The sequence below is a fragment of the Scyliorhinus canicula genome, chromosome 9 (assembly GCF_902713615.1).
Source record: "Scyliorhinus canicula chromosome 9, sScyCan1.1, whole genome shotgun sequence".
NCBI lineage: Eukaryota > Metazoa > Chordata > Chondrichthyes > Carcharhiniformes > Scyliorhinidae > Scyliorhinus > Scyliorhinus canicula.
This window is the reverse complement of record NC_052154.1, coordinates 163,728,945-163,755,922: the sequence shown is the minus strand read 5'-3', so window position 1 is coordinate 163,755,922 and position 26,978 is coordinate 163,728,945. Positions and strand designations below refer to the sequence as shown.

The following is a 26,978-nucleotide window of genomic DNA, read 5'->3' as shown; positions in this document are numbered from 1 at the left end:
GATGTTTCAAGAGATCTGCCTGAATGGTACACATTGTCAGCTGGAGGATGCCATTTGCATTGCGTTTTCCCACCCTTTGTTCCCAATGGTCTTTATCCAGGTATCAGAGTCACAGGCAACTTTAAAGTCCCACAAAAAGCATGCCGATGGATTCTCCATTCCTGAGACTAAGCGCTGATGCCGACTTGGGAACAATGGCGTTTTACGCCAGAAAAGACGGCGCAATAGCTGCACTGATTCTGGGACCGCTGGAGGGCTCGCAGCCATGCCGGGTAAAGCTCCCGACTCCCACACCAGAAGTGGCTGGAAAATGGCCGGGTCCTTGGCTGCGCATGTGTGCGGCGGCGGCCTGTGGCTGCTGCGCCGTACAACATGGCGCCTGCTGCACGCAGACCCGGCCTGCCATACACCGACCTCCAGTAACCTCTTCACCACCCCTGGACCACCTCCCCACTATTCCCCACAGCCCTTACCAAAGCCCACCGGCCAGCGGCACGGCTCCCCCCCCCCCCCCCCCCCCCCCCCCGACTGTGGTGACACTGGACACAGTCAGCAGCTGCCACGTAGGGTCGACGAAACAAAATTGCATTCCGCGCTGTTGGGACTCGGCCCATTGGGGGCGGAGCATCAGGTTAGGGCTTCCGATGACGCTCCAATACCTTTACAATGGCGAGGGGCACGCAATGCGGTGACGCCATTTCAGAGGGGGTGGAGACTCGAACACCGGCGTCAAAGCGGCGCTGTCCCAATTTGGGCGTCGGCAGAGATTCTCCGTCCAATCGGCGATTACAATATCAGCGTCGGGCAACGGACAAACCCGCCTGTGGATTTCCACGACAGCAATGCTGGCGTCACACCTGGACCGATTAATTGACCATGGATGGGCTAGCAGTGGCCTCATGTGGAACACAATCAATTCCAATGAGAAACGATGCCGAATTTGCAGGATTTGCGATTGACATTCAAGAGGCTGACAAGCTGCAGCTACATATACGCACTTCACTCCGCACACACACCATCCCCGTCAACAAGATGGCACTGGTTGCTCTGGAGCGCGCCCATATGGTTGAAGGGTCGGCTGGGGCCAAAGGGCACCTAGGGGAGTGACCTGGGGACACACCCATATGACTTGGATCCTAGGGGGTGGGGGGTGGGGGGGGGGGCGTGGGGGGATCCAGCCCCGGGGGTGTGGCCTGGCCAGAGATAAGGGCCCACTGATTTGCGGGTGGGCCTGTGCCACGCTGGTACCTGTGGGGCTCCGCCATGGCCGGCGCGGAGAAGACCCCCCCCCCCTGCGCATGCGCCAGAGTATGCCAGGTGGTCTGCGCATGCGCTAAACCACACCAGCGGTTCAGCGCATGCGCTAACACGCGCAGTCCCTTCGGCGCTGGCTGGTGCGGTGCCAACTCGTAGAATTCCGCAACTTCCGGTTGGCCCGACACAGGAGTGGTTCGCAACGTTCTTGGCGCCGTCGTACAGCCAATTTGCCGATTGCGGTGAATCCTGTCCCCTATTCTGGATCGCAAATCCAACTCTGTGGACATGAGGGTCATTGTCAGCCTTTCCTTTTGAGTTGAAGATGTATCCTTCGGCTTGTTCCTTCAGCTGCCCCTCCCCAGGAAGGTGAACCTCACCTTTGGTGACCGTAGCCCATTTAGACTCACACGATACATATGAACTTGAAAGTAAAAAAAGTTTAAGAGACAGAAAAGAATGAAATTAAAATTGCCAACAGGAAGTCAGAATGGAAGGAAGATAGGGCCAAGTGAATCAAAAGTGCACAAAATGTGTATTGACGTTTAAGTTATTAGTTTAGAGCTAATATTGCAGAAATAAAGTTATGAATAGCTGTAATATAAGTCAATAGCTGAAAATAAACAAACCTGGTCGCCCAGGGAAAGATCAATTTCCTTTTATTTGTCAGCATTGTAATGGAATCAATAGCGCTGTAGTTGTCTGTCTAAATAAGTTCTGTATGTAGAAGAGGATGGTGGAAATTAACTCTTGATATCTGGCAGAAATGAGAAAATTCTTCCAACAGTTTTCTTTGGATATCTTGACTGGACTTTCCTTTGCTTGGATCTCCAGTCATTTTTCAGGAACTCAGCGGTGCTCCTCCACTATTGTCCGTGGTCTTTTTTATAATGGGGCGAGAAACATCACAAATGGCGCTTTATATCAGGAAATGGTCTGAGGGAGACGTAAAATTTAAGCAGACAAATTCGACATTTGTCCTAGTGGTGTGTAAGAGCGGTCTATTAGTGTGAAGCTAATCATTTTCATCTGCATTAACTGTTCAAATGTCTTTATCCTTCTTCATATTGTAGCCACCTAAGATGGACACTGGGCTAACAAAATGGAGAAAACAGTTTTAGCCAAGACAAGCAGTCTGCAAAGGCTAATTAGCATTCTGCACGTAGCAAAACTAGTTTATGGCCAGGTGGAAGATCTCAACCAAAGGTGTAAATAGCAAAACGCTTTGCATTGTAATGAGGCAATCCAGATCTGGGCACACACAATTGCAACATTTGAGTTTGAATGGATACTTTGAGTGGACGCCCAGACGAAACATATTTCTATTCAATAAAAGCTGTCAGTTGTGAAGAACCCCTTTTATTCCTGTGAGCAAATTGTTGAAACAAATTGTATTTGGCCATGGTAGAACTCCCATTCATTTTTTTGTCACCAGATAGCTCAAGTGAGTTTGTTCAGTGAGCTGCAACACGCCGTGGAGTCTCCGGCATTATCTTTGCAGTTGACGGGCTTGACTTGCATGTTCAGGAGTGCACTGGAAAGAACCAGGATTTTGGGGCTCCAGCTCAGATTCCAAAAGCCACACATAGCTGAAGAAATTAAAAATTTTTTTTTTTTTTTTTATAAATTTAGATTACCCAATTATTTTTTCCAATTAAGGGGCAATTTAGCGTGGCCAATCCATCTACTCTGCACATTTTTGGGTTGTGGGGGCGAAACCCACGCAGACACGGGGAGAACGTGCAAACTCCACACAGACAGTGACCCAGAGCCGGGATCGAACCTGGGACCTCAGCGCCGTGAGGCGGTTGTGCTAACCACTAGGCCACCGTGCTGCCCTGAAGAAATTAAAATTAATCGGCCGAATTTTCGGTGGAATGGCAATCAATGTTAGAATTGATCTTCTATTTCCCTACCATGGTCTGGAGTTTTGGAGTGTTCCGGATGCTGGGTAATTGCCCAATGGAAGTTGAAACTTTCCAGGAAATTCCTGTGCCGTCCTTGCGTGGGGACTTCCAAGGAAGCCCCCAGCGCATCTTCTGGCTTCCCTCTTGGGCACAACCATCCGGAGGCGGGAAATTCTGGGCCATTTAATAGATTTTTCAGTCCTACGTTTAAACAATGTGTTGGAACTTATCAACTTCAGCATTTCTTGGTAAGCTGAAGTCACTCAAGTGCCAACGTGAACTGCTGGTATTGGGCATCATTTCTTGTACCAGAGATGTTGGCGAGGGGTAGCAGGGTGGGAGGGGAGCAGTCACTTTTATGGCCTTGTGGCTCATTTAAATACCCAGACAAATGATTTACCTGATGCCCTCAACGCAATGGCCACGCTGGCAAGACTTCGCTAGGGCGCCGTGTAATACTAGTACACACAAATGCGGACCAATCGTAAAGGGAGCTGGGGGGAGGGGTGGTCTCCCAGGCCATTGGAGACCCCGGGTGGTTGGAGACAGAGCACTCTACCAGGCACCCAGACACCTCGGCACTCTCAGCCTGTAACCCTGGCACTGCCAGAGTGCCCAGGTGCCAGGTTGGCATTGCTACATGTTGGGCCAGTGGGGCCTTGACAGGTAAATGGTGGTGGGAGGGGAGGGGGGGGGGGGGGGGGGAGAGAGAGTGGGTGTTTCCTGGTGGCCTCCCGAAGGTTGGGGGGTGAGGAGGAGGTTGAAAATGGGGGGGGGGGCCTCGAAAGGGATTGAGGGGCTGTTCCTGGGTGCCTCCACAAGTTTGGTAGGGTGAGGGGTGGGGGTTAAAAACACGGAGGGGGTCTAAAAGTTGGGGTGGGGGGGGGGGGGGGAGTTCGGGGCTACTAGACAGTTCTGCTTCAAGGATGTTTTCAAGTGTGACATCAAAGTCCCAAATATCTATTTGCACACCTGGGAGTCTGTAGCCAATGACATGGGGAAATGCCAACATCGCTGATGGAATCCTGATGTTAATGAATCCTTGTGTTTTCTCTCAATAAAAAGATCAATTCCATGCGATGGTGAAACTTCATTTTTGACTTTAATGTTAGGCAGTGCGGCTGACAATACACAGTTTCTTATACTTCGATAAAACAATTCGGCCAACTGGCTAGTACAAAACTTAATAAACTTGGAAGATATTTAGAGGTGATTTAAAGAAGAAGGACAGGTTTAGAGAGAGAGAGAGAGAGATAGTTCAAAGGGTTTAGAACAAAGGCTAACTTGCTGGGCTCCTCTCTTTTAGGGAGATGCTTATATTTGGGTTAATCCTTGTTTTGTCCCAAATTGGTTCTTTACACGAAGGTTCTTTGGTTTGCCCAGCTAGATGCCTGTCAATTAGCTGATAAGGTTATCAGTATAGATTGGATGGCATTTACTCCAGTACAGCCTCATTTCATTCGTTTGTACCTGTGTGTGTGCATCTTTTAAGGTATTAGAACATGATGGTCTTTGATGGTTTTGTCTGAGGAGATTGAAACTTGACTAATCTCTGTCTAGCAGGGCTTCCCTCTCTGGCTGTTTCTATGACTACCAATGGCATTCTAGTATCGGGTGCATACCTTTGTAAGATCAAATCAGACTCAATACACACACTTCTCAAAAACATGATTCTTGGTTGCAGGCTTTCAACAAATCCCTCGAGTATCAAAACTTAGTTCTATCAATCACCTATGGGCTGGCATGCAACATGGCAATCAGTAGCTACAGCAACTTGATCATAACCCACAATGACTCCTGATAACCACCTCTTCTGCAGTACTTTTAGCAGAACCTGCCTCCCCTGGATTGGTCTCTTTAGCCAATCAGCAAAATATGCATCAAGTAAATGTATCACATTGCCAACAGGTTTGCTGCATGTTCATCGCCTTCTGTAGAAGGAAGAATGCTAATGATATGTTGGAATGTACAAGTAGCTTTCTGTTCTGGGTTTGAATCCAGCGCTCATTTATGGGACTAAGGTTCTGTCAGTTTCTCATCTGTATGGGGTCCTATATTTGGACTGCCTCCAAACAATACTCAGTGGTTTAATATTCTATGAGTCATCCATGTCTGGAGTCACATACGAGTCAGTTTTCCTTCCCTGAAGACCATGACTTAATCTTGCAGCAGTCCAGTAGTTTCTAATTTAAGGCCATCAAAATGTTTCAATCATTCTTATTGGTTAGGCTTTAAGCTATCAAACTACTCTACTTTCTCTAACTTTGTTGCTGTCATACCCTGGTCTGGTGGCTATCCTCCATCCTAAGCATTTTCTACCACATCTACAGGATCTCCTGTTTTATTTTGCGAACAAGAACAAAGAACAAAGATAAGTACAGCAGAGGAACAGGCCCTTCGGCCCTCCAAGCCTGTGCCGACCATGCTGCCCGTCTAAACTAAAATCTTCTACACTTCCTGGGTCCCTATCCCTCTATTCCCATCCTATTCATGTATTTGTCAAGATGCCCCTTAAATGTCACTGTAGTCCCTGCTTCCACCACCTCCTCCGGCAGCAAGTTCCAGGCATCCACTACCCTCTGTGTATAAAAACTTGCCTCGTACATCTCTAAACCTTGCCCCTCGCACCTTAAACCTATACCCCCTAGTAATTTACCCCTCTACCCTGGGGAAAAGCCTCTGACTATCCACTCTGTCTATGCCCCTCATAATTTTGTAGACCTCTATCAGGTTGCACCTCAACCTCCGTCGTTCCAGTGAGAACAAAGTTTATTCAACCACTCCTCATAACTAATGCCCTCCATACCAGGCAACATCCTGGTAAATCTCTTCTGCACCCTCTCTAAAATCTCCACATCCTTCTGGTAGTGTGGCGACCAGAATTGAACACTATACTCCAAGTGTGGCCTAACTAACGTTTTATACAGCTGCAACATAACTTGCCAATTCTTATACTCAATGCCCTGGCCAATGAAGGCAAGCATGCCGCATGCCTTCTTGACTACCTTCTCCACCTGTGTTGCCCCTTTCAGTGACTATGGACCTGTACACCTAGATCCCTCTGACTTTCAATACTCTTGAGGGTTTTACCATCACAGTATATTCCCTACCTGCATTAGACCTTCCAAAATGCATTACCTCACATTTGTCCGGATTAAACTCCCTCTGCCATCTCTCCACCCAAGTCTCCAAACGATCTAAATCCTGCTGTATCCTCTGACAGTCCTCATCGCTATCCGCAATTCCACCTACCTTTGTGTCGTCTGCAAACTTATTAATCAGACCAGTTACATTTTCCTCCATATAATTTAATATACTACAAACAGCAACGGTCCCAGCACTGATCCCTGCGGAACACCACTAGTCACAGCCCTCCAATTAGAAAAACACCCTTCCATTGCTACTCTCTGCCTTCTATGACCTAGCCAGTTCTCTATCCACCTTGCCAGCTCACCCCTGATCCCGTGTGACTTCACCTTTTGTACCAGTCTACCATGAGGGACCTTGTCAAAGGCCTTACTGAAGTCCATATAGATAACATCCACTGCCCTACCTGCATCGATCATCTTTGTGACCTCCTCGAAAAACTCTATCAAGTTAGTGAGACACGGCCTCCCCTTCACAAAACCATGCTGCCTTTCACTAATACGTCCATTTGCTTCCAAATGGGAGTAGATCCTGTCTTGAAGAATTCTCTCCAGAAATTTCCCTACCACTGATGTAAGGCTCACCGGCCTGTAGTTCCCTGGATTATCCTTGCTACCCTTCTTAAACAAAGGAACAACATTGGCTATTCTCCAGTCCTCCGGGACATCATCTGAAGACAGTGAGGATCCAAAGATTTCTGTCAAGGCCTCAGCAATTTCCTCTCTAGCCTCCTTCAGTATTCTGGGGTAGATCCCATCCGGTCCTGGGGACTTATCTACCTTAATATTTTTCAAGACGTCCAACACCTCATCTTTTTGGATCTCAATGTGACCCAGGCTATCTACACACCCTTCTCCAGACTCAACATCCACCAATTCCTTCTCTTTGGCGAATACTGATGCAAGGTACTCATTTAATATCTCGCCCATTTCCTCTGGCCTCACATATTGCCTATCCTTCAGTGGGCCAACTCTTTCCCTGGCTACCCTCTTGCTTTTTATGTATGTGTAAAAAGCCTTGGGATTTTCCTTAACCCTATTTGCCATTGACTTTTCGTGACCTCTTCTCGCTCTCCTGACTCCTTGCTTAAGTTCCTTCCTACTTTCCTTATATTCCACACAGGCTTCGTCTGTTCCCAGCCTTCTAGCCCTGACGAATGCTTCCTTTTTCTTTTTGATGAGGCCTACAATATCTCTCATTATCCAAGGTTCCCAAAATTTGCTGTATTTATCCTTCCGCACAGGAACATGCCGGTCCTGAATTCATTTTAACTGACATTTGAAAACCTCCCACATGTCAGATGTTGATTTACCCTCAAACATCCTCCCCCAATCTAGGTTCTTCAGTTCCCGCCTAATATTGTTATAATTAGCCTTCCCCAATTTAGCACATTCACCCTCGGACCACTCTTATCTTTGCCCACCAGCACTTTAATATTTATTGAACTGTGGTCACTGTTCCCGAAATGCTCCCCTACTGAAACTTCTACCACCTGGCCGGGCTCATTCCCCAACACCAGGTCCAATACAGCCCCTTCCCTAGTTGGACTGTCTACATATTGTTTTAAGAAGCCCTCCTGGATACTCCTTACAACCTCTGCCCCGTCCAGGCCCCTAGCACTAAGTGAGACCCAGTCAATATTGGGGAAGTTGAAGTCTCCCATCACAACAACGCTGTTGTTTTTACTCATTTCCAAAATCTGTCTACCTATCTGCTCCTCTATCTCCCACTGGCTGTTGGGAGGCCTGTAGTAAACCCCCAACATTGTGACTGCACCCTTCTTATTTCTGATCTCTACCCATATAGCCTCGCTGCCCTCTGAGGTGTCCTCCCATAGTACAGCTGTGATATTCTCCCTAACCAGTAGCACAACTCTGCCACCTCTTTTACATCCCCCTATCCCGCCTGAAACATCTAAATCCTGGAACATTTAGCTGCCAATCCTGTCCTTCCCTCAACCAGGTCTCTGTAATGGCAACGACATCATAGTTCCAAGTACTAATCCAAGCTCTAAGTTCATCTGCCTTACCCGTAATACTTCTTGCATTAAAACATATGCACTTCAGCCCACCAGACCCGCTGTTTTCAGCAACATCTCCCTGTGTGCTCTTCCTCAGAGCCATACTGGCCCTATTCCCTAGTTCTCCCTCAATGCTTTCACCTTCTGACCAATTGCTCCGGTACCCACCCCCCTGCCATACTAGTTTAAACCCTCCCGTGTGACACTAGCGAACCTCGCTGCCAGGATATTTATGCCTCTCCAGTTTAGATGCAACCCGTCCTTTTTATACAGGTCACACCCGCCCCAGAAGAGCTCCCAGTGGTCCAGATAACGGAAACCCTCCCTCCTACACCAGCTGTTTAGCCATGTGTTTAGCTGCTCCATTTTCCTAGTTCTAGCCTCACTGGCACATGGCACAGGGAGAAATCCCGAGATTACACCCTTGAGGTCCTGTTTTTAACTTTCTGCCTAGCTCCCTGAACTCCTGCTGCAGGACCTCATGCCCCTTCCTGCCTATGTCGTTAGTTGTGTCGAAGTTGAGTTGTATTAATGAAATCAAATAGAGTAGGACAATGAGTCTATGTAAAAGGAAAAATATTTTGTATGATGTTGACATTTCATTAGCAAGTTGCCTTGATTTATTTTTCTGGACATGCTCTCTCCTGGGCAAGGCAATTGAGGATAACTTCTGGATGATAACCTGGAATATATTTAATCCAGAGCTCGGTTTGTAATTATTTTCATGATTCTTGGGATGTGTATACTTCTGGCACAGCCAGCATTTGTTGGCAAAACATTTTCATGAAGTGGGTTAGTATATCAGAATAGATTTTTGGGATTCATCAACATGTCAACTTCAGCTCAGACAATCACAACCTCTGAACTTTATGATATGGTTTGTTGCTAACTGTCCAATGTCTTCCTCTGGCCTACACCTCTCTCTACCTGATGGGTTTCAGATGGACTGCTCAATTTGAATAAGGCAAGCTGAGAAATCAGATTGAAGATGAAAGGGGCAGACAAATTCAAAAAAAACTATCAATCAAATCTATGTGAAATTAATTTAATGGCTCCCTTCTCAGCTTTGTGGCTGGTTGCAACATTTACATTCTGAAAAGGTTACCCTGAGAAAGTAGCAGTAAGTCACCTTCTAAACCAATTCAATCTTTATGGTTGAGTTTTAAACAGAAAATTCCAGATTATGACTGTAATGACTATAAGAATAATAAATTTGCTCAGTTTAAATGACTGAACTAGTTCAAACCCATATGTGCTGTCATAGAAAGATATCAATAATACCAAGATACAATGATGTGGAGATGCCGGCGTTGGACTGGGGTGAGCACAGTAAGAAGTCTTACAATACCAGGTTAAAGTCCAACAGGTTTATTTCAACACTAGCTTTCCGATCACATGAGGAAGGAGCAGTGCTCCGAAAGCTAGTGTTTGAAACAAACCTGTTGGACTTTAACCTGGTGTTGTAAGACTTCTTTCCAAGACACAAGACATTTGTGAAATAGATCCAGTCATGGTTTGAAGCAGATATGCATTAACATTAATACATTTGGTTGATAACCTGAAGAAAAAGATGGCCGTGTTTATAGTTTCTTCACTCCATGTAATAATAACCTTTATTGTCACAAGTAGGCTTACATTCACACAGCAATGAATTTACTGTGAAAATCCCCCAGTCGCCACACTCCGGCGCCTGTTTGGGTACACTGAGGGAGAATTTAGAATTCAACTAACAAACACGTTTTAAAACTCGTGGGAGGAAACCGGAGGAAACCCACGCAGACACGGGCAGAACGTGCAGAGTCTGCACAGACAGTGACCTAAGCCAGGAGTCGAACCCGGGTCCCTGGCACTGTGAGGCAACCGTGCTAACCACTGTGCTACTGCGCCGTTCAATAATAACCAAAAATGATTATTGAATGCAGCCCTCCTGAACTAAACAGACGTTTGTAAGGAATTAGCTTTGAATATTTTTCATTAAGTTCTGTATCATTTTCTGTGTTGCAGGAAGGAGGGGTGGCAGTCCTATTCAAACTGTGCAGGCAAGAGTGTCCAAGTTACTTGCATGTGCACGCACTCAGAGCACTGGCACCAATATGCAGTGTGGAGGAAGGCATCAATGAACTTGAGAAGGTATGACATTCAGTGTTAAATAGAAGAGACAGTGAACTTTCTTGTCTTTAAACTGATATGTGAGTAATGGAGTTTTCAACATTTCAGAAGAATGCATTACGACCAAGAGATATAATTAATCAAACTTGATTCTGTACAGATCTGGAAGTTGTTGGAAAAAAAACGCAAATCAAGTTGTGTCCTGATTTGAAGTACGTTGACTTTATTGAATGTCATTGATTGTGACATGTAATTGGCAGCGATATTCTCCAATAATGCTTAGACGACTATTAGCAAGCAATAGAGGTAATTGAGTAAGGGAGCACTTTGTAACACATTTGTACCAGTGATGGTCTGTCTATAAGTTCATGCCAGGACTAATATTTGTTTTGTTATGAACATTTGTTGGTGCGTTGGTGATAAAGTGGGACATAACTTTCTCAGAGTGGCAATCCATGCCCAATTACTTACGTTAAATTGCTTCCGTGTCTGTCTTATCTGGCTCGGACCTCGGGTGGGCTGTTGGAGTTGGGGAGCGGGGGGGGGGGGGTGATGTGAGTTGGGAATATGGGGAATGTCTGACCTTGGGTGGTGGCGGGGGAGTGGGGGGAGCGTGGAGCTGAAGGGATTGAGGTGATGTGCATTGAGGGGATGGGGAATATTATGGGGGGATTACTAATGAGGGGTGGGGGGGTGGTATCCCCAGGGGATTTGGCTTTGTGGTGGGAGATCCGTGGGGAAGTTCAATCTGGGTCTTTACAATAGTTACCCAGAAGTTTTGTGGTTTTAGTTCTAACCTTTTTTGGGTAACTATTTGTGTAACACAGCTGGAACCATTTGATGTTTGAACCTTAAATTACACTTTTGGTTGATTCCCAGCACAGGGCAGATGCCCAGAGGAAGCTTGCACTTCTGGGCAAGTGCTTTGCGACCCTTACCTGTGAATTTCCGAGGGGAATTCCATCAGCGCATCTTTGGGATACCCCAGTCCCCACCCATCGAATCTGACGCTGGGGAGCTTGGACGTTACAACCCATTGTAAATCACTCTGTAGCTGCTGTTTAAAAATCTTGCACTGAACAAATCTATAGGGCCTGGAAATATTTTAAGAATGCTCAGCAACCAATCACTTTGTTTCCTTTCCTGGTCTTTTTCATGTCCACTGAAATGTTTTGGTCAAGGCAGGTACTATCTTCTGTCAATTATTTTGTTTTTAAATTTACAGTACCCAATTATTTATTTTTTCTCCAATTAAGGAGCAATTTAGCGTGACCAATCCACCTAACCTGCACATCTTTGGGTTGCGGGGGTGAAACCCACGCAGACATGGGGAGAATGTGCAAGCTCCACACGGTTAGTGATCCAGGGCCGGGATTCAAACCCAGGTCCTCAGCGCCGCAGTCCCAGTGCTATCCACTGCGCCACATGCCGCCCTTATGTCAATTATTTTAATAGCAGATCAGAAATATCCACTCCGTGGGCCATATTTGCAATTCCACTTCATAATATTATAATATTGTAATTATTACACTTCAGAAATGGAACTTTAGCCATTTTTATATCCCGAGATCTTCGATGCACACACCCACACACCCACACACACTTCACGTTGACACTCACACCAATAGTTGCAGGGATGGGAGGATAGACTATGTAATTTAGAATACAACAAAATTAAAAGGATATACGACTCTTAATAGTTGGTAATTTTGTTTGATTTAAGGCTGAATTTGATGACCCTGCTGCTTTTACTCAATGGTCTTACTTCTTTTGACATTGAGGCAGTTTAATCTTGTGGACAGGCAATTTATTTGTTCTTCTGGAGCTAACAGCATTGGGGTCAGTTAAAAAAAAATCTCTGTCTGTGGCACCTCGATAGTTAAATCAGCTGTTAGAATTTGAAAACCCCCTGGGGGCCTTGCTCCTTCAACATCTCAATTACTTCCCCTCTTCTGCAGATAAAGTAGGTGCTTAAAACTCACAAAGGTTTACTTGTCACAATTGTTTCTCCAACTCTCCAGTGATCCAAATAAGGCTACGTCTAGTGTATTCCAATTTTAATTAATTAAATCATGGCTGGGAATTTCTCTCTCAGCCAGGGGTCCCATTGTCCAAGTTATCATGTAGAATTGTTTGTCTCCACCCAGATGAATATCTTGCTGATAGTCTGATGATGTGCTAAGGGAATGCAAGATGGCTGCCATTCATCATCTGTCACGGCTATTGTTCCTGTTGTGGCTTTTTAGACAGGTTGTCTTCATTGCAGTGAATTTTGAGTTAGATGTTATAGTGATGCAATTGTGAAGTCATTTTAGGCTATGGTCCCATGTCTATGGAATGTTGCTTTCGACTTTTAAAACATATATAAATATGGGCTTTCAGCCAGTAAATTCAAAAATAATTATTTGATCTATAACCATGACGTGGGATTTCACCATCCTAGAACAAGGTTTTGTGGCAGGGCAGAAATGTGGCGTGTTTCCATTTGTGGAGGCTGATGGCAAAACACGCTAATCTACTGGCCCCGACCTCATTAAATATGCGTCCGGATGTTTTGCACCGTATTCTGTGGTGGGGCAGGCCTGATGGTCCATAGTCCATCATCCCATCCGGGTGCCATATTGAAAAGACGCCCAACATCACTGACCCGCCATTGAAGAAAGAGGGTGGACCTCCTGAGAAAATAGATGGATCTCCAAGAACATTCTGAGGCTTGGAAAATACCAAATCTGGAGGGACACCTGCCGGTGCTGCCTCCACCCACTGCTGTGGTGTTCCGAGGTGCAGCGTTGCCTGCGGCCTCCATCCTGAACTCCGGAGACAGCCCCAAACAAGGAGGTGGGTCCTGGAATCTGCACGCCATGTTTTCCAAACGTGTTTCGCACTGGTGTGTTTTCCTGCTGACGTCGTGGAGAATTGGTCAAGCGTGGTCAGGCCTCCAGACGCATCCTATAGCAAGATGGAAATGGGTTTCACGAGTTTCCTGATCTGCCATGGCGAGCACCAGCGGAAGATCCCGCTGAAAATTCACAGCGGCGTAAAACCGACTTTGGGGTCTCCCACTTAATTCTACTCCCAGCCATTGAACCCATCGGAATGGACATGGGAGAATGCCGCTCGTGGTTTCACAAAAATGTCGATAGAAGCGCTTTAGTTTTCTTTTTATGTTGGACTTCAATCTATTCTCTTATTTCCATTTTCACTTCTCCTGTGTACTTTTTACATTCAGCCTGATTCTCCCTTTTATTGACAAGTTGACATTTGTCATATGTTCCCATTTTCTGTTTAATCCTACTCTCTGAATTCTCCATAATTCAGTGAACTCTGGTTCTGTTTACCCTCTCTGTCTCTATTGGAATGCGTGTAGGCTCTTTCGGAGGGCCGGTGCAGAGTCGAAGGGCCGAATGGCCTCCTTCTGCTCTGTAGGGATTCTATGATACCACAATCTCCGCCCAATTCAATATCGGGATAGTTAAAGGTTCTCATTCTCAGTCCTCTATAGTTTTTAGATCTCTCAGTAATTTAATTTCAAATCTACAGCTCTATCTCCTTTCTACTATTTGTTCATCCATAAAATACACAAGGTAGCGTATCAGCTCCTTTATTGTTTATCAACCCCAACCAACAAGTTATTCTTGCTTGTCAAGGACCGTCTCTTTTAGAATTGTGTTATTTTCGCAGTCAAAATGCTACCCTATCTCCATGTTTTCCTTTTCTATGTATGCTGCATTGTGCCTTGGATTAATAATCATCCAACCCTCCATTGTGAAGCCACGCTTCAGTAATTGCTATTGCATTATATTCCCATATGGCTATTTGCATCTGCTGCTCACCAACCTCATGAAGCCCACTTTTTACATTGACTATATTAATACTGTGGCTATCAGGGCAGGTCAAAGACTAGGAATCCTACGGCGCGTAACACCTGACCCCCCAAGTCTGTTCACCATCTACAAGGCACAAGTCAGGTGTGTAATGAAATATTCTCCACTTAACCTGGATGAGTGCAGCTCCAACAACATTCAAGAAGCTTGACAGTCGCTGGGGAGTTGGAAGCTGGGGCCTTTTTTGCGAGGCACACTCTTGCGTAATGGCCTTTTTGCCCGCAGCTGCTGCAGGTCGCGTTGCGGGCCGGGCAATGCTGCCGCGGATGCTGGTTCTGGCCGCAGAAATGGCAGGCTGGAGCAGCATAGTGGCTGGCTGGAGCAGCATAGTGGCTGGCTGGGGCAGCATGGTGGCTGGCTGGGGCAGCATGGTGGCTGGGCAGCCGCGTAGCACAGGCCTGGGGGATTCGCTAGTCGGGGGCCCATGATTGGGTCGCGGGGTCCGCAGGGAACGAGTTAAGGCTGCGGAAGGAGACCTCCATCGTGGTAGCAGCTTCCACAGTCGTTTCTAAGTCCTGGGCCCCCTTTTCCAGCAGTCATTGGCGCACATAGTTAGACCTGAGGCCCGCTACAAAAACATCGCGTACCGCCAATTCCCTGTGTTCAGCCGCGATAACCGCTTGGTAATTAAAGTCATTGGACAAATTATTGAGTTCCCTTAGGAATTCAGTGAGTGATTCTGTAGGCTGCTGGCGACGAGTCGTGAAGACATAGCGAGTGTAAACCTCATTAATGGGCCTTACATAAATTTTATCGCGAACTGCTAGCGCTGCAGTATATGAACTGGCCGAGTTTAGTTGCGTAGAGATTCTGTGGCTCACCCTCGCGTGCAGTAGAGTTAGCTTCTGATCCTCTGCCGTTTTGGCTGTGCTCGCTTCTACCAGGAAGGCCTTGAAGCACCGGATCCAGTGGGAGAAGATTTCTTTAGCCGTTGCATCCTGCGGGTCGAGTTCCAGGCGTCCAGCTTGAGGGCCGATTCCATAATCGATCTTTACTGTTCTTAAGTCGATTAAATTGATGGAACCATCAGTTCACCAGACACGTGTTTCCGATATGAATCTAGGCTTTAATCGACTTACTTCAGAGCCAGCCTGTTACCCGTTGATGAACTCGTAGTGAACTCAGGCTGACTCTGGACAAGGGTATTTATACAGCTGCACTAGGGGGAGGAGTCATGGGCGGAGCCAAGGGTGGAGCCCAGTACAAGTTCCTGAGTGCTCCCAGCGCTACTCCCCCTAGTGGTAGGATGGCGCTACTGCGCTTACAAAGACAGTGTGAATTAACATATATACATCTATATATTACATTCACCACACATCCATTACAAAGCAGCCCGCTTGATTGCTCCCCCTTTCACAAACATTCAAACCCCCCCACCACTGACAAACAATGGCAGCCACGTGTACCATCTTCAAGATGCACCTTCCAAACCCATGAATACTGCCATCTAGAAGGACAAGAGCAGCAGACACCTGGGAACACCACGACCTGGAGGTTCCCCTCCAAGTCACTCACTACCCTGACTTGGAAATATATGACTGTTCCTTCGCTGTCGCTGGGGCAACATCCTGGAACTCCGTCCCTAACAGCACAGTGGGTGTACCTGCACCTCAAGGACTGCAGTGGTTCAAGAAGGCAACTCAGCACCACCTTCTGAAGGGCAACAAGGGATGGGCAATAAATGCTGGCCAAACCAGCGACGCCCACATCCCGTAAATGAATTTTTTAAAAAACCTACATGCGCTTCAACCTAAATTAAAAATTAATGTATTTTCTATTATTCCACTTAATTCTATTTTGTTTCTAACTCTGTCTCTCCCAGTCTTTTCTGCATCTTGATTTAACTTTTTAATATCTCATCTTGTGCCCAGCCTCCTGCCAAATTAATTTAGCACCAGAACCCCACAGAACTAGTTAATCTGTTCGCAAGGGTATTGGTCGCAGAACTATTCAAATGCAACTTGTCCATCTTCAATAGGCCCTTCTTCCCCGAGTGCTGGTTCCAGTGTCTCAGGAATCTGAAGCCTTTCCTCCTGCACCATGTCTCTAGCCATGCATTAGCCTCAATGTCCCTGCTCTCTTAATGCATAGCATTAGGAATAATCCAACGAATTACAAACTTTGAGGTCTGCTTTTTAACTTCCTCCCAGCTCTTGAACTTGGGCTGCAGGGCCTCTCACTCCTGTCATTCTCTATGCCGTTGATTCCGACATGGACTGCAGCTTTTGGCTGTTTCCCAGTCCTTGCACAGGGTTTCCTACACCATCTTTGCGATGCCCCCCGAAACTGGCACCAGGGAGGCAGCCTACCACACTGATCTCACATCGCTGGCAGCAGAAGTACATGTCCAACGAATTCCAATTACTGCTGCTTTCGTAAGCTTGGCTCTTTCCCACTGTTGCAATCCTTTTGCTTCACAGTTCAGGACTACTAGGAAGTGCTATCGCTCTCATTGCACATGGTTTGAAAGTGCCATACTCCCAGCGAGATGCTGAGTTCCCTTTCTCTAGCCTTCCAGATGGTTTGCTGAGCCCCGAGGCTGTGAGATAACCACCTCTCTGGCTGTGGGCTGATCATCTTTTCTTCTCCTCAGAGCTGAACTGTCAATGGAGTTAGCACTCTATAACTATCCTCTCATCGTTGCCATTCCCTTCAACCAAGGGCGGATGGTGTGAAGCCAGAGTCTACCTTGCCCTGCGCCTTTTTCTCAATTCCAAGCCTCCACTAACTTCTCATCCCTATCCATTTCCATTCGCTTTCAAATTTCAATTCATTTATTCTTTTAAAATCTGCAGTCACGATGAAGAAAGGCACACTAATCTGCCGACCTCTATCTGTTCCTTCTCGATAACTCATTCTCTTTATATCTCTTTCTATATCAGTAATTTGGATGTTTATATTTTATAGCTATCAATGAAAAGCAGGCGATTGAAAGCTCAACGTTTACTTTGAAATTCAATTAATTTTTTTTACAATTCGCTCAAATTGGGATGAGAAAACATCAGGTGCGGGATTCTCCATCGGCGGGATCCTCCACTTCGCTGGCAGCGCACTCACGCTAATACTTTCAGGTTCTGGTAATTCAAAGATTTGGGCCAATATATTATCAATAGATGCATAAAATTTCAAATGAAAGAAAATCGACTTAGAAAAGAATGTGTACTTCTATAATAAGGTAGTCGGAATGTTAAACATAATAATACTGCCATATTGCTCTCAGCAAAATTTATTCTGAACATATTGTATGAAATTCCTCTATCTATTAGCTTAATGTATTTAACATACAGGTGTAGCAAGCAATTGGAAGGTTAATGATTTGTTAGCCTTTATCACAAGAGGTTTGAACGCATGAGTGGTGAAGTCTTGCTTTAATTGTACAGAACCTTGGTAGAATGTACATGGAGTGCTATGTGCAGTTTTGAAACCCTTATCTGAGGAAGGATAGTATTGCCGTAGAGGAAGCGCAACGAAGATTCACCAGACTTGTTCCCAGGATGGTGGGACTGTCCTATGAAGAGAAGTTGGGCAAACTGGGCCTGTGTTTTCTCGAGTTTCAAAGAATGGGAGGTGGTTAGGCAGGATAAGATGTTTCCCCTGGCTGAGACGTCTAGAATCAAGAGACACCATTTCAAAATAAGGGGGAAATCACTTCGGACCATGATTAGGGGCAGTTTCATTTACTCAGTAGGCTTTGAATCTTGGAATTCTCTACCACAGATGGCTGTGGAAAGTCAGTCATTGAGTATGTTTAAAGCAGATATGGGTGGATTCCTGAATACCAGAGACATAAAGGGAAATGGGAATCATGTGAGAAAAAGCCATTGAAGTGGATGATCATCCACGATCTATTGAATCGTGGAGCAGCCTTGATCAGCTGAATGGCCGCCTCCTGTTCACATGCTGTTTTATATTCATTTGTCTCAGATAATCTTGGCAATAAATTGGTTATGAGGGAGTTTCATATAAAAGCATGACTTACAGGTCCTGCCAAGCCTATAGTGATACCATAGCAGGGCTCATATATCGCTGAGAAGTGCTACCAATTGGTGCCCTTTATCGTCAAGTAGCATTATTCCTGAGTAACAATTGGATATTTAACACCAAATTTAGTAACTTTCTTCTGGTGATCATATTCTGCTTAACAAAAGCACAGACCTCTTCAGAGTTGGATTCTTTGTGCAAGCCATTAGGAAGTGAGTTATGTGAGAAAAGATGAGAAAGAAATGGTACTTTATTCCGTGAAGTTATTCTGTCGACCAACTACAAGCTGCCCTGCTCTGGATTCTAAGTCAACAGCTCAATCTCCAGTGGAATTTTGTCCTTAATTTCAAAAGTGAACCAGGCAATACTCCAGACTCTTTAATCCTCATTGTATCTCCATGTTTTAATTTTGACCCGTTACCTAGAGAGAATGACCCTGTTTCTCTTAAAAAATATAAAGTTCAGGCTCAAGAAAAAAAGAATCATACAGCTGATACAATGTGTGATTCCTTTTTATTCCTGTTCACCGCCTGTAGTTATTTCTATCCTATCGGTCCTGTTTATTTTTAGATTTATTTTATCTTTTTGTTTTATTTTATCGTAACGTAGTTTTCATTGATCACACTTCTCCCATTGTTTTCCATCTGATTCAAAAACCTCTGTTGGCAGCCTTTTAAATCAGTGAGCTGATTCCGCCTAGGTCACTATTTTCAAATTAGTGAACTACAGATCAGCCAGTTTGCATCATGCATGTGGTAAAAATATCAAGAAATGGATTCAGGCAAGGCCACGGTCCCATTAACAACCCAGATGAAGTGCTGAAGATGTTTGCTGCAGAACTAGCTGCATCTCTAGCCAAGCTGTCCCAGTACAGCTACAACACTGGCATCTACCCAATATTGACCCATGTATTTCCCGTACACAGAAGGCAGGGCAAATCTGATACAGCCAGTTACTGCCCCATCACTCTACTCTCAACTAACAGGTCAGTGATGAAAGATGTCATCAACAATGCCAGCATGAGCACTTATTCACCACTAACTTTCTCAAGGGTGCTCAGCTTGGGTGCTACCAACATCACTCAGCTCCAGATTTCGTTACAGTGTTGGTCTGAACTAGGGAAAATGAGCTGAATGCCTGAGATGAGAATTACTGCTCTTGACATCTATACGGCATTTAACCGAGTGTAGCACCAAGAACACGAGTAACATTGAGGTGATTGGAAATCAGGATAAAACCATCCACTGGTTGGAGTCATACCGAAGACGAGGGAAGATGATCCTGATTGTTGCAGATCAATCATCTCAGCCCCAGGACATTGTTTCAGGAGTTCCTTAGGGTAATGTTCTAAGCGCGATCATCTTCAGCAGCTTTAGCAAAGACCTTCCCTTCAACATAAGGTCAGAACTAAAATTGAGAATGATCTTTATTATTGTCACAAGTAGGCTCACATTAACACTGCAATGAAGTTACTGTGATCATTGGAGATTGCACAGTGTTCAGTTTCATTTGCAATTCTTTAGATAATGATACAGTGCAGCAAGACCTGGACAACATGCAAGCTTGCACTGATAAATGGCAAGCAACATTTGCACCACACAAGTGCCAGACAATGACCACCTCGAACAAGAGAGAATCTCTATCCATCTCGCCTTGAAATTCAAATGTATTAGTGTCATTGGATTCCTGACTATCAATATCACCACTGGCCAGAAAATGAGCTGGACCAGCCACATATAAATTGCGGCTACAAAAGCAGGTCGGAAGATGGCAATTCTGCAGCAAATGATCTTACCCTTGATCCTTCAAAGCCTTTCCATCTTCTATAAAACACAACTTAGGGCTGAGATAGAATGAGTGCCAGTCCAACAACACTCAAGAGGTTTAACACCCTCCAAGACAAACCAGACCACCTGATTTAAAAGTAAAATACTGCGGTCGCTGGAAATATGAAATAAAAATAGAAAATGCTGGAATGACTCCAAAGACCTGGAGAGAGTAGCTTGTTTCAGACCACCTGATTGGCAAGCTATTTACTGGCATTGCACAATTTTCTGAATCAGTGCTAGAGGTATACAAAAAGCAGGACAAATCCTACCCGACCAATTACTGTTCCATCAGTGATGCTCGATCATCAATAAAGTGATGGAAGGGGCCATCAACAGTGCTATCAAGTGGCACTGTGGCAATAACCTGCTCACAGACGCTCAGTTTGGGTTCCTCCAAGGCCACTGAGCTCCCCACTCATTACAGCCTTGGTTCAAATGTGGACAAAAGAAGCTGAACTCCAGAGGTGAGGTGAGAGGGACTGCCCTTGACATCAAGACAGCATTTGATTGACTATGGCATCAAGGAGCCTGAGTAAAATTGGAATCAATGGGAAGTGAGGGGGAAATATTCTCCACTGGTTGGAGTCATACCAGCCACAAAGGAAGATGGCTAAAGCTGTTGAAGGCCAAACATGTCAGCTCCAAGGCATCACTGCAGGAGTTCGTCAGAGGAGTATCCTAGGCCCAACTATGTTCAGTGCTTCATCAATGACCTTCCTTTCATTATATGGTCAGCAAGTGGAGATTTTCACAGACGACTGCACAATGTTCACGACTCAGATACTGAAGCAGTCCATGACGAATGCAACAAGACCTGGACTTTATCTAGGGTTGAACTAACAATTGGCAAGTAACATTCACACCACAAACGTGCCAGGCAATGATGATCTCCAACAAAAGAAAATCTGTACATTGTCTCTTACCATTCAGTGGCATTACCATCACTGAATCCCACATTACCAACGTCCCGGGGATTACCATTGACGAGAAACTGAACTGGACTGGCTATATAGATACTGTGGTTACAAGAGCAGGTCAGAGGCTAGAAATTCTGCAGTGAGTAATTCATCTCCTGATGCCTCAAAAACTATTCACTGCCGACAAGGCACAAGTCAGGAGTGTGATGGAATACTCTCCATTTTCCTGGGCGACTGAACAACATTTAAGAAAGTTAACACCAATCAGGGCAAAGCAGCCAGTTTGATTGGCACCCCTTCCACAAACATTGACCCCCCCCCCCCCCCCCGGTCGCCCGTCCACCACTGACTAACAGTAGCAGCACTATGTACCACCTTAAAGATGCACTGCAGGAACGCTCCTGAGGCAGCACCTTGAAAACCAATGATTACAGCAAACTAGAAGGACAAGGGCAGCAGACACATGGGAGCACCACAACTCAGAAGTTCCCTTCCAAGTCACTCACCATCCTGACTTGGAAATATATTGCTGTCCCTTCACTGTCAGGAATGGGCAATAAATGCTGACATCGCCAGCAATGGACAGATTCCAAGATGGATAATTTTAAAAAACCAAATGGAACCTTTGCTTGAGACACCATGCATTGGAAATTCTTAATTTTCTTTGCATCTTTATAAATGGAAGTGCACACACACGCAGCACCTTCACTGTTTTGCAATATGTGTTGGTAATGGTATGGTCCTGCTTATGTCAGCGATTACTCAGCAAATTACCCATGCTACTCCTTCAGGTGTTTCTCGGACAGGCAGTGTTGTGGGTTGCGATGCATTCTTCAATTATTTAGTTGATGGGGGGAAACAGATGATTCAAAAATAACTTTCAAAAGTTAAGGAATTGTATAAATACTTCCCAGGTAAAATTGCAGGGAGATTTAAAAGTCTCACCAAATTGTTCCAGGGAGCTGGCATAGCCACAATGAGCTTTATGTCCTTCTACTGATCTGCAGCATTCTATTGGCTATAAAAGAGGAATGTAAACGTCAAACAATGAACTCAGTGGCGGGCTCACTTTCCTTGACAATCCACCTGATACCACAAACATTTTTTATTGCTGACTTTATTTACTCTCTGCAATAAAGTTGACTTTATTTACTCTCTCTGCAATCACTCACGAAGCAGCTTTAACATTCTCACTTTTTTGCAGGATGCTGAGATCTGCTGTAAATAAGGCTGTCTTCTTCTGCTATAGTAGGATTGCTATAGTAGGACAGTAGGCTAGGCCATACTGCGCCGGAAAAGCATCTCGCTGTGGCGCAACGTGGCCGGTGAAAGCCGGGAGACCCCGCTCCTGGGATTCTCGCGAGACGTTGCAAGGAAAATCCCGCCCACAATGGGAGGGATCACTTTTTGGCAAATCTGCATATTAGAGCGAGGCAGTAAGCCGTACTCTAATGTGCAAATTTCCAAGGAGCCCGAGGCTTTGGGAATCAATCCCTTTGCCTCGGGGATCTTGGGCGAATGCCGTTCAGCACTGGTCTCCACAAACGCTCTTTGGTCTGCCCAAAACTTGCAGATCTTCCAGTGCAAAGAATTGTCCTCGACCGAGTGTTGCAGACTGGCACATTCCAAGGTCCAGGACTACGTGCTGAGGGACGCGCTCAAGCTTGGGGCAGCTGCCGCCAAGGCGCAATGGGGAAAGGCCACTGTGTAAGGTCTTCCAACAAATGTACACCGAGGGGCTGGTAACAGTGTAAAACCCCTCGGTCTGTGTCATTAGCACTCCAATGTATAAAGGCATTGAAAGAAATATGACAATGTAAATACTGACAAAAGAATTGTAAAGTAAACAGGGAAACGTGCAGAATGTCATCCCAATTGAATGTAAGAAAGCCAAGTGACTTTGATGGAAATGTACAGTCACGACAATTCAAAATGTTCCGTAATGTTTAATAGAGATTTTGTGAATAAAGTATATTTTTTGAAAAAAAAACTGGTCTCCACAAATGGAAACCAGACAGAACGGCACTTGTGGGGGTCTCCAAGGGGATTGGAGCCCACCAGCTGCATGCCCTTTGGGCAAGGCGATACCCTGGTGTCACCAGCAGGGCCAGGGTATCCTGGCAGTGCCAGCCTGATACCTTGGCAGTACCATCCTGGCAGTTCCACCTAGGTGCCACTCTGGCACTTCCAAGGTGCCCAGGTGGCACTTCCAGCTGGAAGGGGCACTGCTATGGTGCCAGGTTGGCACTGTCAAGGTGCCAAGCTGGCATTTTTTTGCGGCATGTGATCGGGCCGGGGTTGCCCACTGTGAGTGTTGGGCCACGTGTTTCTCGGCACTGTGAATGCGCTCACTGGGGAACTTTGTTCCCTTTTGGGAAGATCACGCCCATGACCTAACTTTTCTGAGTTACTTTTCTTCCACTGCAACAGACAGTAGCAGTGAGTGCAATAAGATTTAAAAATAGAAAGCAATAAATTATTTATTTGACTTTTCAGATTAATGGAGGCGGAAAATCCTTTTTATCTGTGTGCACATATAAGCATTAAAGGGTGCTGTCCATATTGCTGCATTCAACTACAGTGATTAATAAGATGTTAATGAAGGTTTAACAAAGCTGAGATATTTATTATATCGTAAATGTTTATAGCTGCAACCACATTTTTGTTTTGATCACCGTACATAAATCTAATGGTCTATTTCATTACAGTGATAGTCATAAACAGACATTAATTATTGTATACTTATCATTGTTCATGAATTATACATCAGTGGTATTCAGAACATAGCCTGGGGGACATGCTGCCCATTGTTTGCAGCCTTTGACAAATATGCTGCTTTGTCTCAAGTCCTGCATTTGAAGTCTGTCCATCTTCAGAATTAAGCTCAAATATAGCAGTATCCTTTCATTTTCATGCTCTCTAATTTAATACCATTACCGCAGTCGAATGTTTTTTCATTGTCTTTGAAGCACATATAGAGACATAGAAAATAGGAGCAGTAGTAGACCATTTGGCCCTTTGAACCTGCTCCGCTATTCCTTATCATGGTTAATCAACCAACTCAGTAACCTGGTCCTGCTTTCCTCCAATATCCTTTGATCACTTTAGCCCCAAGAGCTTTATTTAACTCCTTCTTGAAACCATAGAGTGTGATTCAGTGACCACGTTGTGCCTGCCGCAGATAATGACTCGCCAAGTGAATCCCAGGACTGTTCCAAATCGGACTCTACGCCGAACGCAGGGCTTTTCGCGAGACCCTTGACTCGCTCTGCCTGGCTCAAGCTTGAACTTGTCCTCATCGGGAGAGATTCATTTGCATATTTAAATGAGCCATTCCGCTCATTTAAATACCAGGACGCCGCTTTCACCTGGCACCCAGGAGTCAATGGACGCACCTGCGAGGCCTCGCCAGGGTGCTGTTCAATACTAGTATCCGCACCATGGACCAGGCATGACAGCACCTTGGGAGGTCTCTCAACCACCCGGCTGGTCAGGGCAGGGTAATATCCTGGCACTCCCCCTGGCACCTGGACACATTGGCACTGTCAGCCTGGCACCCTGATTGCCACCTGGGCAGAATGCCTGGGTGGCATTTCTAGGGTGCTGGGGCACTGCCAGCATGCCAGGCTGGCAGTGCCAAGGTACCCAGGTGCCAGGTTGGAATTGCCTGGGGTTGGGGCTGGGAGGACTTTGCCCATTCGAGGGGCGTGATGGGGGGGGTCAATAAAGCGGGGGGGGGGGGGGGGGGGGGGGAGGGTGGTAGATATCTGGTCTGCCATTCAAAATGGTGCCCCGATCTGCGACAAGCTGTTCTTTCTGGAGAGATCAGCTAGCCAGCAGGAAATCGACTAAAGTCTGGCCTCGGCAGGGAAAACCCTCAGGTAAACCTTCTTTGCACTCTCTCTAAAGCAAGAACATCCTTCCTCTGATAAGGAGACTAAAGCTGCACACAATATTCCAGGTGTGGTACCACCACTACTCTGTATAATTGCAGCAAGACATCCCTGCTCATGTACTCGAATTTTCTCGCTTTGAAGGCCAGCACAACATTTGCCATCTTTACCGCCTGCTTCATCTGTGGAAAGAGAAAGGAGCTATCATTTCGAGTCTGGATGACTCTTCGTCAAAGCATGTCATCCAGACTCAAAGTTAGGTCCCTTCTCCCACCACAGATGCTGTCAGACCTGCTGAGATTGTCCAGTACTTCCTGTTTTTGTTTCAGATTCCAGCAGCAATTTGCTTTTATCTTGGTGCTTACTTTCAGTGACCGGTGCACAAGGACATGCAAGTCTCATTGCACATTCACCTCTCTCAATCTGTCGCCATTCAGAAAGTAATCTGCTTCCTGCTTTTGTTACCAAAGCATATATATATCATATATTTATACATATATCGCCTGTATATATGTTCATGTTTGATATTTATGAAAGATTGCTCTTTGGTTAAATATTCTCTTGTTCCGACTCAAGGTCAAAATCCAGACTGTATTTCGCCAATTTCTGTTGTAATGTAACATTGAGATAAATGACTAGACCCTCCATTCTGGTGTACTCAGTGCGAAGATAAATGTCTCACAGGGCACTAGGCGATCTCTCCTGCTATTCTTCAAATATTGCCTTTTACATAACTTGGAGCCGGCAGGCAGGCACGCAGGCTGCTCATGAACAGACTAAAATTTCCTGCGATCAGCAATACATATGCTCAAGGTGCAAGACAAATATGCCGCCCCTTAAAGATCATAAAAACATGGATGTAAGTGATTATGAATGTAACTACAATACGCCCAACTCTGTTGTTTATCCCTGGCTCTGCATTTGTTCAGAGGCTCTCTTCAAATGTACAGACTTCCAGGCACCTGTTAGCTGAAGTAGAAATCCAAAGATCACTCAACACAATCTCATGCTTTTGCCCATTTTACAGTCTGTTTGAGGAATAAAACGTCCGCTTGAGGAATAAAACCTCTCCTCACACAAAATACGAAAGTGCTGGAAAGGTTCTGCTGGTCTTCGCTTCCGAAGCAGAGTCATATTGGACTCGAAATGTTGGGCAGGATTTTCTGTCCATTCCTGCTGGGCAATCCCGGTCTCGCCGAAGGCAGGGCGTTCCCCGGCGGTGGGGCGGGCGAGTCATGCAAAAGGCCGGAAGATCCCGCCAATGGTGAACTGCCTCTGCCGTCAGAAAACACTGCGCAGAGTGACCCGAAAATCCTGGCCATTGAACTCTCTGTTTCACGCGTCACAATCTGGCTGAGCTTTTCCACCACTTTCTGTTTTCATTCCAGATGTCCAGCCTCTGGAGGATTTTATGTTTATATCAGAGTCTTCCAACCTCGATTGTGCCATTGGTCCTGTTCCAATTGTGTTTACACCACACTGGCTATTTCGACTGATTGCCAATGCCTGAACATAAAATAGGCATCAATGAGATTGGCAAGAGATTTGAAGTGGGTTGACTTAGGCAGAATGGGCATAGGAATAGGTGTACTTTCAGACTTAACTCCCGCTTTTCGTGCCTTGTGGGGAATTCAGCCCTGCATCTCACCTCTCAATCCAGCATTCCCTCAGTGTTACACTGATGTACTGGCCTAGTTTACGTGCTTGTGCCCTGGACTAATCTGTGAACTCACAGCCTTTTGACTAAAATGGACGATGGACTGAGAAAATCCTGACACTGATAAGACCTTCTAAACCCACTGTATAACTCTTCAACAAAGGGTTAATACGAACAGAGTTCAAATTTCCCAATGGAGCCCACTTTTTGAAATTGCAACTTTGCTTTTTATTCATAGGATCTATTTCCATATATATGCTAATGCCGCACAGTTTTACTTCTCCGTCACCATTCTTGATTCCATGCCTGTTGATGTGTTCTCTGATTGCCTGTTTGCTGTCACAACATAGTTACATACGAGGCAGACCAATTGGCTCATC

The 26,978-nt window shown here is 45.6% G+C and overlaps 1 protein-coding gene across 1 annotated transcript in view; it reads left to right on the top strand.

Annotated features, from left to right (window-relative positions):
- The window catches only part of LOC119971858 (protein inscuteable homolog), a 442,888-nt gene that overhangs the window by 230,516 nt on the left and 185,394 nt on the right, over positions 1–26,978 (top strand). Inside the window, exon 6 of the mRNA XM_038808087.1 lies at positions 10,333–10,458. Within this exon, the coding sequence (XP_038664015.1) occupies positions 10,333–10,458 (126 nt within the window). The remainder of the gene's footprint in view (positions 1–10,332; positions 10,459–26,978) is intronic.